Genomic DNA, 18,028 nt, shown 5'->3' with positions numbered 1-18,028 from the left:
CCACCGGTTGAGCGGTGCGTAAACACTTGTATCATGTTTTGCTGTTGGTTGACTTATATTGAAGAGCTAATCACTGAATCAGAAAAACCGTAATATTCTGATGTCAGTGAACGTAGTACCAACATGGCCGCGCCTTTTCACTGTGTTTTGTGCATGTGCTTTGGATAAAAAAGATCGATTTCTACCATGAAGTGTGCAGTCTCAACCTGACATGCCTCCTTAGATCAACTGATTCCACATGCTCAGATTCATTTTCAACATCACTATCTGTAGCAAAATCATCCGATTCGAATTCCACCTCACTATCAGAGTAATCATTGTCATATTCTACTTCCGATAAATCATCAAGCATATCAATTACTTGCTGTGTTGTGTACAGTTGTTTTCTCGCATGTTTTGTCCCTGATTTCTGCCCTTATGGGCCAGGTTGAGACTCTGCACACTTCAAGTATTTACGCACTGCTCAACTGGTGGCTAGGCATTATGTCATTTTTCTCTACCACTGGTAAAGCGGTGGTCAGGGCTCAAAGGGTTAAATACCAATTATTTGCAAATTTTGGCTCAGGAGCTCAGGCAGAAGGGTTAAAATTGCTCAGGAACTCAGGGCTCAAAGGGTTAACATACATTATGTACACTGTCACTGTATAATCACTTACTGTCCATTAACACACAGTCAAGACTGTATAATCACTTACTGTCCACTATAATCACTTACTGTCCATTAACACACAGAATGAAGACTGTATAATCACTTACTGTCAATTAACACAAAGAATGAAGACTGTGTAATCATTTACTGTTCATTAACACACAGAATAAAGTCTGTATAATCACTGACTGTTCATTAACACACAGAATGAGGACTGTATAATCGTTGACTGTTCATTGACACACAGAATCAAGACTGTATAATCATTTACTGTCCATTAACACACAGAATGAACACTGTATAATCACTTACTGTCCATTAACACACAGAATAAAGTATATATAATCACTGACTGTCCATTATGACACTGAGTGGAGACTGTATAATCACTTACTGTCCATTAACACACAGAGCTGGCAGTGTTGTGGCATAGTTCTTTTCCCACCTGAAATCGCCAGTGTATAACACTCGGCCTTCCTTGCCTTCTATCAGAAACCTGCACCAAACAAGAAGCTTTGAACAAGAAAATCAGACTGATCTTCAGTGTTGTATTCCACAGTATGGAAGACACCAGACTACAGATCCATGTGACAAATTGCAAAGAAGTAAAGAGCAACATCAATAGTTTTGGGGGAAAAGTGAAAAGACCAGTGCACTTTTCAAACAGAATGTATCAATCACTTTAATACCAAGTGTTTACTTTCCAAAGGCAAAGTATTAGCAAAGACTTGTGGGTAACTTTCAAAGCTGCCCCTCTCCACCTGCACATACAACTGTTAACAGATAACACATTTCTTGGTCGTCTGTCAGGTCCAATGATGTCTATGCACATCTGAGTCATTCTTGTTGGTGAGGACTTGCATGTGGCTATGGAGTCCCAGTCTGGATCTGCATGGACATCCAAAATGAAGGCAGGAAAACTGTCCAGGCTCTTTAGGCCTTGCTGCCTTCCTCTTCTCACAGGCCTTGGCAATGCTGCTACGGCAGTTCTTCTCAGGGCTGTCATGTGTTTGCTTTGTCAGAACACGCCGTCTGGTCCTGTCCTGTGCATGCTCCTCTAATTGCCTGGGGGGGGATACCCCCATGCCTAATGTTGGCCTTTTCACAGTCATTGAAGCATTTTGGGGGCCTTCCTCTCTTTCTTTTGCCAAGGAAGAGTTCACCACAGTGGAGCTGCTTAGGGATTCTGGAGTCGTCCATTTGGATGATGTGGCCTGTCCAATGAGCTGGGTTTTGAGGATGATGGCATCAATGCTTGTGGCCTCTGCTCTGTTCAGGATCTCCATGTTTGTGACCTTGTCCTTCCACTGTATGCTGAGGATTGTGCACAGGCTATGCAGATGGAAGTGCTCAAGAAGCCTGATGTGTCTTCTGCACAATGTCCAGGTTTCACAACCACACAGTAGGCTGTAGTGAACAACTGTCTTGTACACTTTCAGCTTGGTTGACAGCTGGATGTTGTACTGGTTCAGTACTCAGTATCTCTGTCTACCAAGTGACTGGCTTGCTTTGAAGATCCTGGTGCTGATCTCCATGTTGAGGAAACCGTCACTGGAGCTGATACTGCTGGTATACTGAAGTACCTGAATTCCTCTACAGTGGTCAGTTCTGTTCCCTCACGAGTCAGTGGAAATGAAGGGGCAATGGGCTGCAGATAGCAGGGCAGACTGAAGCAGAACCTCACTTCTGTCTAGACTGATGGTGAGACCAAACAGTCGGGCTGCTTCAGCGAATTTGTCGATGATGATCTGGAGGTCAGACTCATAATGTGCCATCAGGGCACAGTCATCAGTAAAGAGAGATTCTGGTATATCTTCACCACTGTTTTTGTTTTGGCACTCAGGCAGCAGAGGTTGAAGAGGTACCCATCTGTTCTGTACTTTAAGTACACTCCATCTTTAATGTCTCTTAAAGCATGGCTGAGAACACAGGTCAAGAATAGGTTGAAGAGCACTGGACAGAACCCAGTTTCACACCATTGGTGATCTGGAATGTATCAGACACTTCTCCGCCAGAGTGTACTGCTCCTGTCATGTTGTCATGGAACAGGCAGATCAAGTTCACAAATTTTCTCGGACAGCCAAGTTTTTTTTAAGTATTGTCCAAAGCACCTCTCTGCTGACAGAATCATAATGCCTTTGTCAGGCCAATGAAGACTGCATACAGGTCTAGGTTCTGTTCTAAAGTTGCATTTTTCTTGCACCTGACAAACTGCAAAAATCATGTCAACAGTGCTGTAACCTGGACAGAAGCCACACTGAGCCTCAAGCAGGTTTTCCTCTGAGATGGCAGGTTAAGGATGATATGTGCCAAGATCCTTCCAGCGATTGACAGGAGAAAAATGCCATGGTAGTTGTCACAGTCTGATTTACTGATAGCACATTAGATACAAAATAAATGACACATTTACATAAAAAGCAAAAAACAAAACAAAAACAAAAAACAACAAAGAACAGACAGTAAAAGGAAATTTTCTATCTAAAATTATGTTTAAATAACATACTTACCGTGACCCAACTAGTGCAGACTCCGGCAGGGGTCTGACATTCCTGTCCTGTGCAAACTACTATCCGCCTATGCAGAGAAAATCATAAAACTACGGCCGATAACCTCCAGGAAGTAGGTAACGTCCCCTTTGTCCACCTGGCTAGCGCCCTCTTTTGACGGCAATATGCCATCACCAGCGCAGCGAGCAGGGAGAACAGGAAGCGGGGAGGCCGGGAGGGTCTTAAATTTGGGTCACGGTAAGTATGTTATTTAAACGTAATTTTAGATAGAAAATTTCCTTTTAATTACACATACTTAACCGTGACCCAACTAGTGCAGAATAGCGCGACAAGGTGGAGGGCTAGCCTGTTCTACTGTCTGTGTGCTGCGATGGCCTGCTGTGCAACTACCACAGAAGCGATGCCTCTTGAGCCATCATCCCGCAGGCGTGCGACGTCTCTCAGGTAGAAGTCGATGAAGGTGGCAGGATTTTTCCAGTAGGCGGCATCCAAGATGTCTTGCAGCCGTGTTGAGTGTGCTAAAGCAAGAGAAGAGGACCACGCTCTGACTTCATGCGCTCTGGCTGAGGAGGCGTCAAGTCTCAATCCTACGTCTGCATACGCGCCTTTAATCGCATTGACTATCCATCGAGACAGCGACGTTTTGCTAATGTCACGTGGATGGTCCAGGTTCCAGCTAATGAAGAGGCGTCGTTTGGACGCTCGGAAGGGACGCGACCTTTAGAGGTATATGCGCAGGGCCCTGACTGGGCAGAGGAATCTGTCCTCGTCATCATGGGCTAAAATGGAAGAGAGCGGTTTGATGAAAGAATGGGCGAGGGTGTACTGGGAGTCTGGTTTTTGGCAAGAAATTCAGGGAGGAATCTAAGTGAGATAGATCCGTCTGACTCAAAGGCTATATCTTGTGTGATGCCACTGAGGGCATGAACCTCACTACAACGCCTGCCTGAGGCGAGTGAGATGAGAAAGAGTGTCTTCATGGAGAGTAGCTTGAAGGGAGCTATAGCAAGGGGTTCGAAGGGTGCCTTGCGGAGGTATTGTAGGACCAGAAAAAGGTCCTAAGAAGGGGTCCGGGGGGATGTACGTGCGTGACTGAGGGAAGCCCCTCGGACTAATGCCCTAAGCAGGGGGTCATCTGAGAAAGAGGGCCCGCCTAGTTGCCGAAGAGTGGAGCTGATTGCAGCACGATGGACGCGTACTGCAGAGGCGAAGAGGCCTTTGGAGGAGGAGAGGAAGGCAAGAAAGTTGGCAAGGTCCATACTGGATGGGTGTGTGGGATTGACTGAGTGGGTTGAGCACCAGGAGAGCCAGTGATTCCAGTGTGCAGAGTAAACGCCTTGAGTGCCTTTGCGATGTGACCTGCACACAAGGTCAGCTGTGTCATCGGAGGTGCCTAGTGCTGACAGAGATTCCCGCACAGTAGCCAGGTGTGTAGGTTGAGAACCTCTGGGTTTCCATGGGGGATGCCCGAGCGGGGCTGGACTAGGGAGTGTCTGCCAATGTGAAGGCGGAGTGGGGGAACGTGAGTGAGGTGGAGAAGGTCGGGGAATCACGGCTGTGCTGGCCAGTGGGGTGCAATGAGAATCAGGGCGGCACTCTCCAGCCTTGCCTTTCTGAGGACTTCTCCCATGATTGGAAGTGGGGGGAAGGCATACCCCGAAAGGTTGGACCAGCTGATCGATAGGGCGTCCACGGCCCAGGCCTGCGGGTCTGGGACTGGGGAGACGTATGTCGGAATGCGGAAGTTGAATCTTGTGCCAATGGCCCCAGATCGGCTGAAGTGTTGAGTGTGACAGGGTCCACTCCGTTTGTAGCACTGTGTGGGATCTGCTAGAATGTTGAGCTTGCCTGGGACATGTCGTGCTGTCAGGTGGATGTTGTGCTCTTGACACCAGAGGAGGACTGTCTCCACATGCAGGGACAGCTGGTGTGAGTGAGCTCCCCCCTGTTTGTTCAGATAACATGCTACCGTCGTGTTGTCTGTGCATAGCAAGATCGACCTGTGCGAAACGTGGGGGAGGAAGTGCTGGAGGGCAAGGAAGACCGCCTCCAGTTCCAGTTTGTTGATGTGCCATGACTGCTGATGTGGGGACCAAGTCCCCGATGCTGTGTGGTTCTCCATGTGTGCACCCCAGCCCATGTTGGAGGCATCTGTGTACAGTTCTGCATCCGGTGTTGGGTTCGGGATGGGAACCCCGGCGTTGAGCCATTGCATGTCCATCCAGTGCTGGGTCGACTGTGAGAACCATGTGCCTAGAGGAATACGGGTGTCCCATGTCTGAGAAGACTGGGACCACCTGTCCTGGAAGTGACGCTGAAATGGACGTTTGTGCAGTCTTCCCAAGGGAACAAGTGCAGCGAGGGACTTCATGAAGCCCAGCAGAGAGGCAAGTTCCCTGGCGGACGCCGAGGATGCCTGTGATAGTTAAGAAAGGAGGCTGTGTAGCCTGTGGAGGCAAGGCATGGCCGGACGTATGGTCATTGATACAGAATCGATCGCCATACCCAGAAATTCGAACTGTTGAGAGGGCTCCAGTTCCGATTTTTCTGTGTTCATCAGAAAGCCCAGTGATTGGCACTGGTTCCTGATGAGGTTGAGGTGATGCTGGCAGAGGGCCTTGCTCTCTGCAAGGATCAACCAGTCATCTAGGTAGACCCTCGGGCGTATGCCCTTGCTCTTGAGGGCTAAACATAGTTCCCTGACCACCCTGGTGAAGACCCACGGGGCTGGAGCAAGGCCACATGGAAGGGCTCTGAACTGGAAGGGCTTGCTGTCCCATGAGAAGCGGAGCCACTTGCGGTCCCTGGGGTGAACGAGGATATGGAAGTAAGCGTCTGTGAGGTCTATGGAGACTGCCCAGTCGCCTTGCTTGATGGAGTCCCTGACTGACGCAGGTGATTCCATGCAGAATGGTTTGTGCTGGAGATAGTTGTTTAGAGGAGAAAGGTCTAGGACTGGCCGCCATCCGCCGGAGGTTTTGGGGACGACAAAAATGCGGCCGAAGAAGCCCAGAGAGAGAGGAGGAGCTTCTTCTATGGCCTCTTTCTGAAGAGAGAGGATTTCGTCCTGCAGGGCAGAGCGGGCTGCATCGCCCTGTGGGGGGGGGGGGGGGGGGAAGGAAGGAGGAGAGAGAGTGGGAGGTGCCTTGGAGGAGAGCCAAGGCAGGCGGAACCCCGACCCTATCACCCGGAGGACCCACTCGCATGCTGGGAGAGACAGCCACGCTGGCATGTGCCTGGATAGGCTTCCTGCTGGCTGCTGGTGCACGAGTGGGTTGTGCCCTGGGTTGTGCTCTGGTGTTTGAGGGTGAAGACTGGCGCGGCGCGGTCTGAAGGTGTAGGGTTGATGCCGTAGAGCGTGCCGCGGGTGTGCCGAAGTGCGGAGAGGGCCTGCACCAAGGGCAAGGTCCCTACCCAAGTCTGCGCGGCGTTTTATGGCCGCAGTGGGGAAGCCCTGACCAAAAAGGGAAGCGCTCTGAGGGAAGCATGTTCTGGCAGAGAACGCACGTATGGAGAGCGGTCGAGCACAGTGTCCCTTCTGGCCAAAATCACATTCATGTAGGCCTGTGCTTGTATATTGGCAGACCGCATAAGGAGCTGGGCGATCTGCTGTACAAAGGGGGAGAAGACGGAGATGTCAAGGCCGGCTGGTGGATCAGTTGGTGTTTCCATCAGTGCTGTGGCCAGGCCCGCCAGGAAATTGTCTATGGCTGCGGTTGATTCAAGGGATAATCTGGCAGCTTCTTCCAGGTCCATCAGGAATCTGTCGGGCAATGTGACTGTGCGATTGCCCTGTGAGTTGTGCGGGAGGAGTAGTAGGTCTTCCTGAGAAAGAGGCAGGGGCCTTTGCGGAGCTAAAAGTGGGGGCTTTGAAGTGAGTCTGGGCAGGGTTTTTAAGAATTTTCCTCGACCCATTGCAGCTGGGAAATTGGGAACAGAATCAGAGGGGACCTCGCTGATGGGTTGGCCCCTGATGCATGCCAGTGTATTATGCAGGGCGTCAAGTACCATGGGCAACTGTGTAAGGGCATAGTGAGGGCCATGGGAAGATCTGTGGATGCCCATAATTTCCATAGCACCGCAGGTTTGAGGCGTGCCCAGTGCATGAATTGTCTCCACCCTGTCTGGAGTGTAGGAAGCTAGGTGGGCTAGTGCTTCCTGCAGGGAAACCAACTGATTTTCTTCCGAAGGTGGTTCCTCTGTGTCCGTGTTATCATCAGAAAGTGTCTCTTCAGTGGCATAGGATGATGTGTCAGGCTGTGTGCTGAGCACATGACCAGTGTGGCTGCCATGGGTGCTCTGAGTGTGCCCTGTTGTAGTGGAGGGGAGCTGCTGGGAGGTGGCAGAGGGTGGTGGAAGGAGATGTGCTGCATTAGAAGAAGGAACAGTAGCAGGGGAAGGTGTGGCACCAGGAAGGACAGTGGAGCATAATTGCTGCAGCAAGTTGACAATGAGCTGCTGATTGTTTGGTAGAGCAGCTTGCTGAGAGACCGTTAGTGGCTGGGAAACAGCAGCAGCCGGTGGAATGGCAGATGTGGACATCACTGCATAGCTTGCTGGAACCATGCACGTGCCTGCACTGAAGGCAAGGGGCAGTGCCAATGCAAGGGAAGTAACTGTGGCGGTCACCGTTAAGGGATCTGAAGCAGGAGTTGCCTCCCTTGAATTGGAAAATCGTGACAAGGGGAGGGGTGCATGCGTATGGGCAAGCGTGTCCCCTAGTGGTCCACCTTCCTCCCTGCACATGGGCAGGGCATCCCTACACGCCTCGGTCACCAATGGATCTGAGACGGTCAAGGCATGCTGCGTGGGAGGCTCGTGATCTGATGTCACGGCCGCCACCACGGACGCATCGCACATAGGGCCCAGTCTAGCGTGCGGATCCAGATCAAGTGTATGGTGTTGTTTCCCCAAAGAATTTGTGCTGTAATCCCTTGTTGAGACTGGGCATGGGGAAAGGGATAGAGGAGGTCGACTCGGGTACTGCCGACTGGCAGAGCCGAGAAATCGCGGTGTCCGATGGCGGATCGAAATTGGAAATATGAATGGTACCACTGACCTGTGCTTTGGGTAACAAACCTGTAGAAGTCACCGGAGGAGGTGTAGGGGGTAGTGGGGGTCTGGAGTTGACTGGAGGTAGCGGAGGAAGTGGAGGTGGCGTGGGGTTGGCATTGCTGAGAGAGTCAGAGGTAGAGGGCCCAGACTGATCGCAAATTGATTGCGATCGTGCCTTAATTTTAGCCCGATCTCCCAATCGAGCTACATAACTGTGCGACCTGTTTGAAGACATAATTGGACACAAAACAGAAACGCCAAAGAATCGATAGACAGATAGAAAATGCGAAAAACTTAGCCGTATGAAGTTCACAGGAACAGGTGTCAAGATGGCTGCTGGAAAAAGAGGGCGCTAGCCAGGGGGACAAAGGGGACGTTACCTACTTCCGGGAGGTTATCGGCCGTAGTTCTCTCATTTTCTCTGCATAGGCGGATAGTAGTTTGCACAGGACAGGAACGTCAGACCCCTGCCGGAGTCTGCACTAGTTGGGTCACGGTTAAGTATGTGTAATTAAATGACAATTCAAAGAACAACAATAAAAAATTAAAAAAAATTAAAGACCAAACAATCTTTACAACAGCTGAACCAGTCATACAGAACCCAACACATGGACAACTTTCAAACTACAACTGAGTAAACCTATACAAGATACTAACTCCAGTCCAGGTGAGTAACTGTCAAAGCTGCAATTCCCCTGATTAAACACTTAAGCTAAAGCCAAAAAAAGCAATAACTGCAGGGTCTTTAAAAACACACACACACACACAAAAAAAAAACAATGACAAAACAACAACAAAAAACAACAGGAAAGCTATAAAAATAAAAATATTTTCTTCTTTAAAATGTCTTTGTATGCTATTCCACTGAAAAGATCTTTTCCCACCTCTGATACATCATGATCATGCTTTCTACTGGAACAGTTTGTTTGTTTCTTTGTTTTTTGTTGTTGATTTCTGCATTATCAAAAAAAGGTTTTACCGTGAGATTTTCTCCTCTTCACAATTCCTATTATGGTATGTTCAAGAGATGACATGAACAAAACTGTGAACTTACATGACAGAGCCTGGACAGTGGCCTGCTGGCAAGGCTGTCACCACCACACTGGTGAACTGAAACAGTGACAGGCACAGTTATGGTCACCACACTGGTGAACTGAAACAGTGACAGGCACAGTTATGGTCACCACACTGGTGAACTGAAACAGTGACAGGCACAGTTATGGTCACCACAGTGGTGGACTGGAACAGTGACAGATCACTGGCAAGTCAATACCTGCATTCACTTTTGTGTATACACTCAAGATACACACAAAAACTTGTTCTCGTATGTATACTTGGCATTTTGCCTACATACACAAGTTCAATTGAAAACACCCCCCACAAAAAACCCTCCCCCATCCTGAAACACACACACACACACACACGGACCTGTGAAAAATTTATTTAAAAAAATGAAAAAAACACACATTCATGTACACATACACACACACATGCACACATATGTGAAAATACATTTAAAAGAAAGAAAAAAATGCACACACACACACACACACGTTCATATCTACATAAATTGTATAAATCAAGTCTTTCCTGATACTGTGATGGTAAAGTTTATTTACTTTGAAAACACACACTCATATTGACACACACATATGTTCATATTACACTTACTGTATTTATAATCAACAGTCTTTCCTGATAACAAAGTTCATACTTTATGAAAAGGGCAAACTGTGACCCACAGCGACAAACACATATGTTCATATCAACACATATTATGTTTACATTGTCTTTCATGACAACATGGTTTCTGCTTAACCTGTTCACTGCTTCATGGCAGGTAAACCCACCATACTGTTGTTGCGGCTGTATTGCTTAAATGGGCTTTGCCAAATTTTCTTCAGCCAGAAATGGAAATAGTGGCATGATTGCTTGAAACCCAGAAGACGATATTTCAATCATGAATAAACATGACATTGTCCAAAGAAAAGCAATATGGTGTATGGCGTGATGTGTGGCTCAAAGAATTCACCAGCTGCCAACCCAATCAGCGTGCATAGTGAATAAGCAAATGACAGATTTACTAAGTATGTTGGGTTTCACTGCTGGTCAGGCATCTGCTTAGCAAATGTGGTGTAGCATATATGGATTTGTTTGAATGCAGTGACTGTAACTGAACAGATGACACCACTTGCAGCCTTGGTTATGTTCAAGCAAACTAAGGCTGTTTATGGTAACCCAGGTTAAGCTGCAGACACTGATATTTCTGAGTTTGAGACAGAAGTGACAGATGAAGTTAAACTGTCATACCACTCCGAGTGTAGTATGGGGGGCATGGTCAATGGAGTGGTCATGGAAAGGGACAAGGTGACCTCAACCACCAAGTTATCTATAAATAATATATAAATAGAATACAAATATAAAATATGAATATGATTATGAATCCATGGAGCTGGATGAGGATAAGAAAAGCTTATGAGAGGAAGGTACTGGAGGGTGAGGGAGATGAGAAGGGAAGGAGAGGAGGTGGGCTATCATTATAGCACACAGTTTGTATCAAAATGTGTGTAGTTTTGTTAGATTTAATTGTTATTTTAGTTCAGTAACAAACACCTTGGATATCAGGACTTCATTTGGTGGGTTTTCTTTGCGTGCTTGTTTGTGTTGTTATTTTGTCAGCTGTCTTTAGTTGAAACACTTACAATAATATTGCTATGTTTTGTGTAATCAAGAACATAAAATGACATAGCTAAAATAGACTTTTGTGTACAACCAGCTCAAAAATCATAATCTGTACATCCCATGATAATTTCATAAATGCTTTCAATGGAAAGCTCAGTCAATTTCCTTTCAGAAAAAAATATGGATTGCATGCTTTTGAGAATGTAGTATATATCTTTTCTTCTTTTTTTTTTCTTTCCCCCCCACCCCCCACCCTTTTTTTTTAATAAATAATTTCATACCCATCTTCACTGAAAATACCCTGGCTAAGGCCATGCAGCAGGAGTTATGTTTCCCTGGAAGTGAACAGGTAATTTTTTTTATGAAAAGGATGAACTATTATCTTTCTTTACACTCCTTTCTTCATCTCACCTCATCTGATTCTGGGTCAGGTATGGTTATTGTTGATGGAACCTCAATCTGCAGAACATGCTGAAAAAATAACCAAACGCAATAAAAAGACAACATAGAGCTGTACAAATGTATTTGCATCTATTCATGCTATACTTGTCCATACATAAGTGAGCATGATTTCCCAAAACATGCACAAACTGGCATGTACAGAAAACTGTTCATATCCTCAGTCACAAACACACAATGTTCACAGCATCCATGGATTTACTCTTTCAGTTGGTCTGTTCATTTGCTTTGTCAATCTGCCTAACATTTATTGTGGTCATTTGCTTCTTTCCTCTATTTTCACCTCTTTTACATATCATACAACTTTTAATACTTTCCTTCAACCTGAGTTTAAATGTGGAGAGAAGGCCTAATGGTAAAGTGTCCCCCTAGGAATGGAGAGAATCTGAACGCACTGGCTCGATTCACACACTTGCCAGTATTTTCTCCCCTTCCACTGGAACTTGAGTGGCAATCTGGATAGCGGTCATTCAGATGAGATCTAGGTCTCTTGTTCAGCATTCACTTAGCAGACAAAAAAGCAACAATGGGCTGCTCTGGCTAAATTCTGAAGAAAAATCCACTTTGATGGAAAAAGAAATACACTTGTAGGCAGATAAAAAAGCTAGTGCTTTCATTGTAGTAGCACACTCTCCCTGGGGAGAATTCCCTGGGGAGAATTACAGCCCAAACTTCACACAAGAAATCTGTTGTGACAATACAATAGTAAGAAAGAAGGGAAATGTTAAAAGAAATAATAATAATAATAGTAGATAAAGAAAGAAAAGATAACAAATAAACTTACTATGTAAGGTTCAAGAGGTTTGAACCCTTCCTCAGATAACAGGAGGAGTTTTGTCACTTCTGAACAATACAGGAAAATGTTGTTCCTGTAAAGCACAACAAAACCAGATTAAAAAAGATCTTTTCAGTGTTCTTATTTCTTTTTCTCTTTATCTTGTTTGATATATACACAGGAAAACAAAATTACGCATTCACTAAAGTATCATTTGGATTGAACTGAAGTTTAACCATCCCAGTCAATGTAAACACTTTTACTACTGATATGCGCATGCACTGTTACATAGCATGCAGTAGTCTATTTCTTTTACAGTGTTGTACTCATTCTAGAAGTTTGGATGTCTTGCATGCAGCAATAATTTGATATTTCATTCTTGCATCTGAATCTGCAAATCCACAGGATGGGACCAATTATTTCAGTAAATTGTAAAATTAATTAATGTCATCACTCATCTGCTTTTTGTGATGAAAGACAAATTTCTGAAATTCTTCATTTGCTCATGGGTTGAAACCACTGGTAACTGCACTGACTAGTTTCTGAAAATGTATTTCACCTTCTCCGTTTAGAGTGATACTACCTTCTGGAGACAAACCTACAACATCATTTAATTCACCTCCAGCTAAAGGTCCTTCTGACAAACATTTTCATCAGTGATATACCCAACAAAAATGTTTTTAGTCAAGCCATCCATTTTATCCAACTGACTGATTTTCCTTCCAACTGGTAATCAAAGGAACAAGGAGGGGGTGGATTGTTGACACCATCTGTCATCTTCTTTGTATTCAATGTTTTTTAATAATTTTATGAATAAAAAAGAAACATACCAACATTTGTCTTGATATTGTGGGCTTATTTCTTCACATTCTTCATCGACAAACTATCATAATGTTTCAAGAATTTATTGAGAGAACTGTCTGGTTAGTGATGACCATTCTCTTGGAGTTCCCAAATGTTAATATGAAACAATTCCATTAGTCATTTGTGGAATGTGACAAAACACTACACCTCCCCAATGTCCATCACCAAACTAACCGGTTCTCCTACAGAACAACCTCATCATCTGGCACAATCACTGAACAGTGTATGGACTTGGACTTCAGCAATGGAGAGAGAGAGACAGAGACAGAGAAGGAACAAGTATTTCCAAATCACTCAGGGAACATGTCATCATACATCATAGAGCAAGGCCATCTGTGTTTTCTTGTTTGTTTGTTTCAATGTTTGTTGCTACTTTCCCTCTTACTTTCTTAGTTTATGTGTAGAATCTATATGACAACACGGCTTCAATTATCAACTCAAATACATATGCACGCACACACGCACGCATGCATACATACACGCACCCACAATACACACACACACACACACACACACACACAATGGCGAAGGCTGAATATTACTGAAAATAATTACCTTGACTGTAAGCATCTCAGAAAATGTGTGTGGTCTAAACCAACCATGTGATCTGCAAATAAAAATCAAATGAAAATAATTGTACCTTCTTTGCAAAGTGGTAATACTTCAATATTTGTCAATTGTACAGTTACCATTTCTTGTTAGTAGTAGCTCTCTCTCTCTCTCAGAATGATAATATTAATAATATATGTATAGAGAGATAGATAGATATACATAATATGTGTGTGACTAACCTATTCTTAGTTTAATATAATACTTTTTTATGAAACATTCTTCTTTTTTACAGATACTATTAAAACAACAATTGAACAAACAAGTACAATTTAAAAGTGTCAATGTCGCCCATAGTTGAGTGGCTTCAGTACTACCACTACCATCTTTTAATGTTGACATAGCATTTAAATTGTACCTTTTGGTAATTAATGCAGACTGTATTATTGTCAACTACCTTTTAGGTCATGTTTTTTAAGGTGTCATGAGCAAACACACTTAAAAATTGATTTATGAAAAAAAACCAAAAAAAAACCCACTATTGAAGTCGCATTTTCCTGTGTTTCTATTAACTCATTTAACCCTGCGCTCGCCTGAGAGGCGTGCACAGCTGGTCGCAGTTGTCCACCTGAGCCCGCCTGACAGGCAGGCGAACAAAACCCATTTATTTAAACCAATTTGTCAGTTCATTATTATGTATCAAACTGCTAGTGAAGGGAAGTAACTCCAACTTAATTTCCTTCCTCACTGGCACGTGAAGTTTTGCCCCCCAAATCGAACAATTAGTGTGCTGTTTATCTGATTTTCTGTATCGATATGGTAAAATGTCAAAGGCTCACTGCACAGTAAGTTCTCAATGAAATTATGATGGACATTTGCAGTGAATTCGATCCAGATAATGATGATTTATCTTATAATTCATCTGATCACTCTTGGGAAAGTGAAGGAGATGAAATTAGCAACCATTCTGGACAATGTGGCAGGCATTCCAATCAAGAAGATAGCCCACAACCTTCAACATAGACAGAAGCTGATATTTTACTATTTCTGTTTTTAATTTAAAGTTACAAGTAAACTGTTGCATCCATCATCTTGAGACTTCAGCAATTGGTGTAAAAATTATATTTCAGTCATTACGTGAAGTTCAGAAGCTATTAGTTGAGCAGCTGTTATAAACTTGTGCCTGAAGTGAAGCACCCCTTCCCGTTGATGCAGCCAGGCCAAAACATGCCAGGCTGGGAGGGTTGCACAGGCAGAGGAACTTAGAGGGGTGAAAGGGTTAAGCCACCATTGTGCCTCACAATCACATCATGCAAACTTTTCCCAGCCTCAAGAATAATGATAATCAGAGATGCCAACCCCTGTCAAGTGTTTGTAGGAACAATCAGGAAATTCAGAAGGAACATTTTGAATTTGGTAGGAACACTTGGACTCCAAGCCAAATCAGTAAACAGGCACAGATGTTTGACCGAGGTGCAACTTGATTCAGCCACATTCTCTCTCTTGTTTGGGCAAACGATTAATCTGATTGCGCCACTCAATGCTGTTTCAATGTAAACACACACGCGATAAGCTGAGCATCATCACGTGAGACCAAGGTTAACAGTGACTGCCCTGTCTAGAGCATCTGGGTAACGTTATGACAAGAAAGCATGTGACCATGCTATGTAGTCGAAACTGAACAATTTTGATGTTGGCGTTATGTCAGAACAAACTGCAATCAAGCGTAACAAAACACGGCAAAATTGTAACAGTTGGCATCTCTGAATAATAATAATAACAATCATAATGTAAATTTGCATTGAGGTGGTGTTGGAGAAGAAGGAAACTGAGAGAGCTTATAAAAATGTTTTTAAAAGATGGGTTTTTAGTGAAGAGTGAAAAGGCAGAGATGGAATCAGATACATGGATATGATTAAGTTTGTTCCAGATATGAGCAGCAGCAAAGAGGAAAGAACATTCACAACAGGAAAGAATGTTCCAGAGTTAACATACCTTCCCCTGACAAGTGACATCAGCAGTTATCTATTCAAATATATCCACAAGTGCTGATTTGATGAGAGAACACACACACACACACACACACACACACACACACACACACACACACACACACACAAACACACATCCTTCACGTACCATGCCTGCCAGTGCCATGCCTGCTCACCTCAAACTCATCAGACAACATCAAAGAGGCTAACAGTGACCAAGTTGATACACAGTGCAGGGGAGGGGCGGGTACAGTTCAGTTTCTCACCTGCCAGGGATAGCTGATCCCCTTCTTTGATCAATCCAATGCCACTGTGCTTTTCAAAAACCACCCTTTTCCAGTAATTTATGCAATGCACAACATTGTTCCACCCCATTCATCAGACACTCCTCCCTCCCTGTCCTGGATAATGGGTGGGATGGGTGGTCTTTGAGGTCAGTTCTTTGTCAGCCACAATCTGTTCTTGGCTTACTGTCTACTCTCTCTCTCTCTCCTTTTATTGCAACATATAGTTCTACGACTACCCCCACCCTCTCTGCAAATAATCACTCTCATTTTCATTTGTGTCAAGTGAACCATCTGACAAGATTTCTTAACGACAAGTACAAAATGCATTGTCTTCAATGACTTGTAAAGCTTGTGGCATTGTGCAACAACTTGGGTGACAAAATTACAGTGTTGACAACAAAGCGTGTTTACAACATGCTGCTGTTTCAAGCCACTAGAAAAGCACCAGTTTGTGTTTAGTTGTCCACCGTCTTGAAATTTTCTGGGAGAGGTACTGACAATAATATCCAGTAATTACCATACACTGATACAGAGTGTGATTGGTTGTTGCTCTTCGTGGATTCTTCTTCTTCTTTGTTAATGAGCTGCAACTCCCATATTCATTCTAAGTGCATGAGTGGGCTTTTACGTGTATGACCATTTTTACCCCGCCATGTAGGCAGCCATACTCCATTTTTGGGGGTGCTCCTCATGGATAATGAAAGTAGACATATCAAGCTTTCTGATTCAGTGATTGATGGTGGTTTGTGTGTCTGTGTGTTTTTGTTTGTTTGTTTGTTTTCTTTTGTTTTTTGTTTTTGTTTTTGACACATAAACTTTAAAATATAGTTCTGTGAAAAATCCTCAAATGGCATGAACATACATACATCATGGTGAAATAGTGATGCATTTTTCATGACATATATATGCATCAAGGGGCACTGAAAAGGAATATACAATGGACTGCTTTCAGTTTCATTCTCAAAAACAACAAAACAACAGTGACCTGTTAAGATTCACTATTAGTATTTCTGTAATTACTTGCTTCCACTCTTCAGGTCAGGTTGTCTACTTTAATATATACTTTATTTTTTCTCTTTTTTTTTCTTTTTTTTTTTTTTTGCTGCTGCTGCTCTAACTTTAAGCATCTGATAAACTTTGACAAAGTACAACTTCAGTGTGTTCAGTTTTACTGTGCTCAGCCACTGCTTCAATGAATGGCTTGAGCTGAAGACCATGTACAGTCATTTGTCTTCAGAATAAAGACTTTGCCTCTGATGAACTTGTGCATGCAGTTATTCACACTTTTTGTACTTTAGCATCTTTTGTTTACATCTCTTTGCATCAGCTAGATTTCTTTATAATCAAGTACAGACATTTACTATCATGAAATGATTATGGAAAACACACACACACACACACACACACGAAGATGTACGTACACAAACACATGGCATGAACTTAAGTTGGTGTTCCTCTACCCCGCACCCTTACCTCTGTGGCAGTGAGACAACAGAAACACTGTTGATTTCAAATTGTTCTTGTCAAAACGATCAATAGAAATTAGGCGATATTCTGTCATGTTGCCTCCAAAACCGCTCATGTTGATGCTTTGATGAGTCGGCAAAGGCCGCAAAACTTTATTATTTTAAAAAACAACAACAACAAATAAACAAACAACAACAACAACAAAAAACAAAAAACCTCAGCTGACTGGGTGTTGTTAGTTGATGAAAAGGAAACGGTTTGTCATTGTAAAAGAGTGACGTACCTTGAACTTTCAGTTTACCGGAAATAGCAGATGACAACAGACGCAGTTTTGTAAAAAGGGAAATTTCCAGTTGGAGAAAAGAAAATTGCTGCTTTTTTTGTGTTGTTTTGTTTGTTTTCAACGTTGTGTTTACCCATGTGGTGTGGTTTTGATATTAAGGAACAGATGCCAGTTACTGATTTTTTTTTTTATTGACCTTGTGTTTGACTTGTTTCCTCATTCCCAGTGGTTTCTGCATAACTGTCACATGAGTTGTGAAGACTGAAACTTGTGACAGAAACTTGTTTACCCTGTTTATCGATTTCGGCAGACTTTGTTCGTCTCTCCGATGCTACGACAGGACCTGTAGATCAAAGGGTAAATTGAATCTTTGTGTCGTAGTATTAAGAGACAGAGAAGAAAAGCTCTGGTGTCATGCACTGAAAGATTCAAAGCCGAAAAATAACTGCAATCTTGACAG

The 18,028-nt window shown here is 43.8% G+C and overlaps 2 protein-coding genes across 2 annotated transcripts in view; one reads left to right on the top strand and one right to left on the bottom strand.

Moving 5' to 3' along the window:
- LOC143299904 (uncharacterized) overlaps window positions 1–17,534 on the bottom strand; it is a 53,315-nt gene extending 35,781 nt beyond the window's left edge. Inside the window, exons 1-6 of the mRNA XM_076613412.1 lie at window positions 17,292–17,534; window positions 13,547–13,598; window positions 12,137–12,221; window positions 11,305–11,364; window positions 9,266–9,321; window positions 1,044–1,145 (exon numbers count right to left, since the gene is read on the bottom strand). Coding sequence (XP_076469527.1) covers window positions 1,044–1,145; window positions 9,266–9,321; window positions 11,305–11,364; window positions 12,137–12,221; window positions 13,547–13,598; window positions 17,292–17,400 — 464 coding nt within the window. The 5' untranslated portion in view covers window positions 17,401–17,534. The remainder of the gene's footprint in view (window positions 1–1,043; window positions 1,146–9,265; window positions 9,322–11,304; window positions 11,365–12,136; window positions 12,222–13,546; window positions 13,599–17,291) is intronic.
- Window positions 17,535–17,600: 66 nt separating this feature from the next.
- Window positions 17,601–18,028, top strand: part of LOC143299898 (transmembrane protein adipocyte-associated 1 homolog) — a 119,270-nt gene continuing 118,842 nt past the window's right edge. The window contains exon 1 of the mRNA XM_076613401.1: window positions 17,601–17,925. The gene's annotated coding sequence lies outside the window, so the exon portion shown is untranslated. The remainder of the gene's footprint in view (window positions 17,926–18,028) is intronic.

The sequence above is a fragment of the Babylonia areolata genome, chromosome 25 (genome assembly GCF_041734735.1).
Source record: "Babylonia areolata isolate BAREFJ2019XMU chromosome 25, ASM4173473v1, whole genome shotgun sequence".
Classification (NCBI taxonomy): Eukaryota; Metazoa; Mollusca; class Gastropoda; order Neogastropoda; family Buccinidae; genus Babylonia; species Babylonia areolata.
This window is presented reverse-complemented; position numbering and strand designations above follow the sequence as displayed.